The sequence below is a fragment of the Borostomias antarcticus genome (genome assembly GCF_949987555.1).
Source record: "Borostomias antarcticus genome assembly, chromosome: 13".
Classification (NCBI taxonomy): Eukaryota; Metazoa; Chordata; class Actinopteri; order Stomiiformes; family Stomiidae; genus Borostomias; species Borostomias antarcticus.
The window spans coordinates 5,738,268-5,740,767 of NC_140246.1; the positions used below are offsets into that span (position 1 = coordinate 5,738,268).

At 53.4% G+C, this 2,500-nt stretch overlaps 1 protein-coding gene across 1 annotated transcript in view; it reads left to right on the top strand.

Annotated features, from left to right (window-relative positions):
- flncb (filamin C, gamma b (actin binding protein 280)) overlaps positions 1-2,500 on the top strand; it is a 58,750-nt gene that overhangs the window by 41,928 nt on the left and 14,322 nt on the right. The window contains exons 23-26 of the mRNA XM_084447719.1: positions 1-69; positions 329-496; positions 915-1,038; positions 1,220-1,376. The exon at positions 1-69 is cut by the window's left edge and continues 92 nt beyond it. Of these exons, the coding sequence (XP_084303845.1) occupies positions 1-69; positions 329-496; positions 915-1,038; positions 1,220-1,376 (518 nt within the window). The remainder of the gene's footprint in view (positions 70-328; positions 497-914; positions 1,039-1,219; positions 1,377-2,500) is intronic.

Consider the following 2,500-nt stretch of genomic DNA (forward strand, 5'->3'; position numbering starts at 1 on the left):
TGGAGTACATCCCCTTCACGCCTGGCGACTACGACGTCAACATCACCTTCGGAGGACTGCCGATCCCAGGTCGCGTGTCACTTCCTCCACACCAACAAGGACCCCCTGTTAGACAGGGGGTGTAAAATGGACTCACAAGAAAAATATTGAGTTTCATCAGATGATGGTGTCACAATATTTTCTTTTTGGGGGGGGCGAAATATATAGATATTCAGTACAAGTGTGAGGATCGTTTTTTTTACCCTTGCCTTTTGTCTGTCTGTCTGTCTCTGGGTCTGTGTGTGTGTGTGTGTGTGTGTACGTGCGTTTGTGCGTGTGTGTGTTGCAGGCAGTCCGTTCCGTGTGCCGGTGCGGGAGCTGGTGGACCCCAGTAAGGTGCGCTGCTCGGGCCCCGGGCTGGGCAGCGGGGTGAGGGCCCATGTCCCCCAGACCTTCACCGTGGACAGCAGCAAGGCGGGCGTGGCCCCACTGGAGGTGCTGCTGTACGGCCCCACGGGTGAGAGGACACACACACACATACACAAAACACACACGCACACATACACACACACACGTATACACACACACACACACACACACGCAAACACGGACACACACTTACACACACACAAAACACAGAAACACTCACACATTACACACACACACACACACACACACATACACACACACATAAAAGCATCCACCCACACACACATACCTGTACTGTACACTCAAGGACACATGCACGGACACATGCACAAACACAGACACACACACACACACACACACACACACACACATACACACACACACACACACACACATAAAAACACCCACAGATAGACAGACAACACGCACAAAAACAGAGACAAGTCAGTTACCTGAAAGCCCCAAAAATGTGAAAGTGATCAATATCTCATTGTTGTTCCCCTCAGGGGTGGCTGAGCCAATCAACGTCACGGACCACGGAGACGGCACACACACGGTCACCTACACCCCGGCCAAGGACGGGCCCCACACGGTGTGTGTGAAGTACGCTGACCAGGAGGTCCCACGGAGGTCAGTACCACAGGGACAACTATACCACGTACACAACACACACACACACACACACACACTATACAACGTACACAACACAGACACAGACACACACACGCGCACTCTCTCACTGTCTCCCTCTCTCTCTGTTTCTCTCTCTCTCTCTCTCTCTCTCTCTCTCTCTCTCTCTCTCTCTGTGCAGTCCATTTAAGATCAAGACCTTGCCGGCCCATGATGCCAGTAAGGTGCGCGCCAGCGGGCCTGGTCTGAACGCGTCGGGGGTTCCCGCCAGCCTGCCGGTGGAGTTCACCATCGATGCCAGGGATGCCGGCGAGGGCCTGCTCACCGTGCAGATCCTGGTGAGTCAGCTCCGCCCACTTCCTGTCTGGTGGACGGGAAACAGCGGCGTCAGAAAAACCAGCTGAGAAAACTTCCTTGTAATGCCCACGACTTCATAACCGACACGTGTTGTAAATTGATATTCGAAAAGTATTACAAAAGTTGAATTAGCTTTTTACATACAGTACGTTATACTCCTCATTAAATATGATGCCCTCAACCTTACTGGTAAGCAATAATGCAGATTTCAGATTTTTCTTCATTTTTTTTGACACTATATAATAACTTTTATGTTGACTTTCTGCTTTACTACAACACCCATAACCCCCCACTGTTCACGTCGACCCCTTGCTGCCGTGACGACGTGTCTGCCCCCTTCCCCCTGTCGCTGCTGCAGGGTCCGGACGGGTGCGGGCGCGAGGCCACTGTGTTTGTGGAGGACTGGGGCAGGAGGGTGTGGGAGAGGCATATAGTCAAGGGCACCATCCCCTTCTGTATTCTTAGGAAAGGCGGCGTAAGGCGGCCATGTTTTCTCTCTCTCTCGTCGTCCGGCCTCCTCTCTCTCTCTGTCACCCCCCTCACCCTGTCTGACGTCCCCCCCCCCCCCTCGACCACCCCCCCCCGCCCTTCCCTTCCTCCCTACCTCCTTGTCCCCCACGCCCCCCCCCCCCCCTCCTCCAGGGGCCCTAGAGCCTACTTTTTAGGGGCTCCTCAAGTGCTGGACATTAGAGACATTTTGAGCACATCCAAAAACCTTCTGGGGGATGGAGGAGGACGAGGGAGAGGGGAACGTCTGGGGGCTGTTTTGGATGTGGAAGTGCAAACTCCTCCACGAGCAGAACAGGCAACTCATCTTCGACTCACTCTCCCTCTCCTCCCAGTCTATGTGGACTGACTTCCATCGGGTTTGGCTAACGTGGCTAACGTGGTTTCTCTATCCACTCCACTAACCAGGCCGCTCGTCCCCAAGCTTGGCGGCACCCTCCATTCTCAAAGTTAATCACAGTTAATCAATCCCATCGTTGTGGCGTCGTCCTATACAGCTATGTGGAATGTCATGTGGAGGAGATGACAGATGCATAGACAATGTATAATGTCAGTGTTTTGCGTGAGAGCACACACACGCGTGCGCGCACACACACAC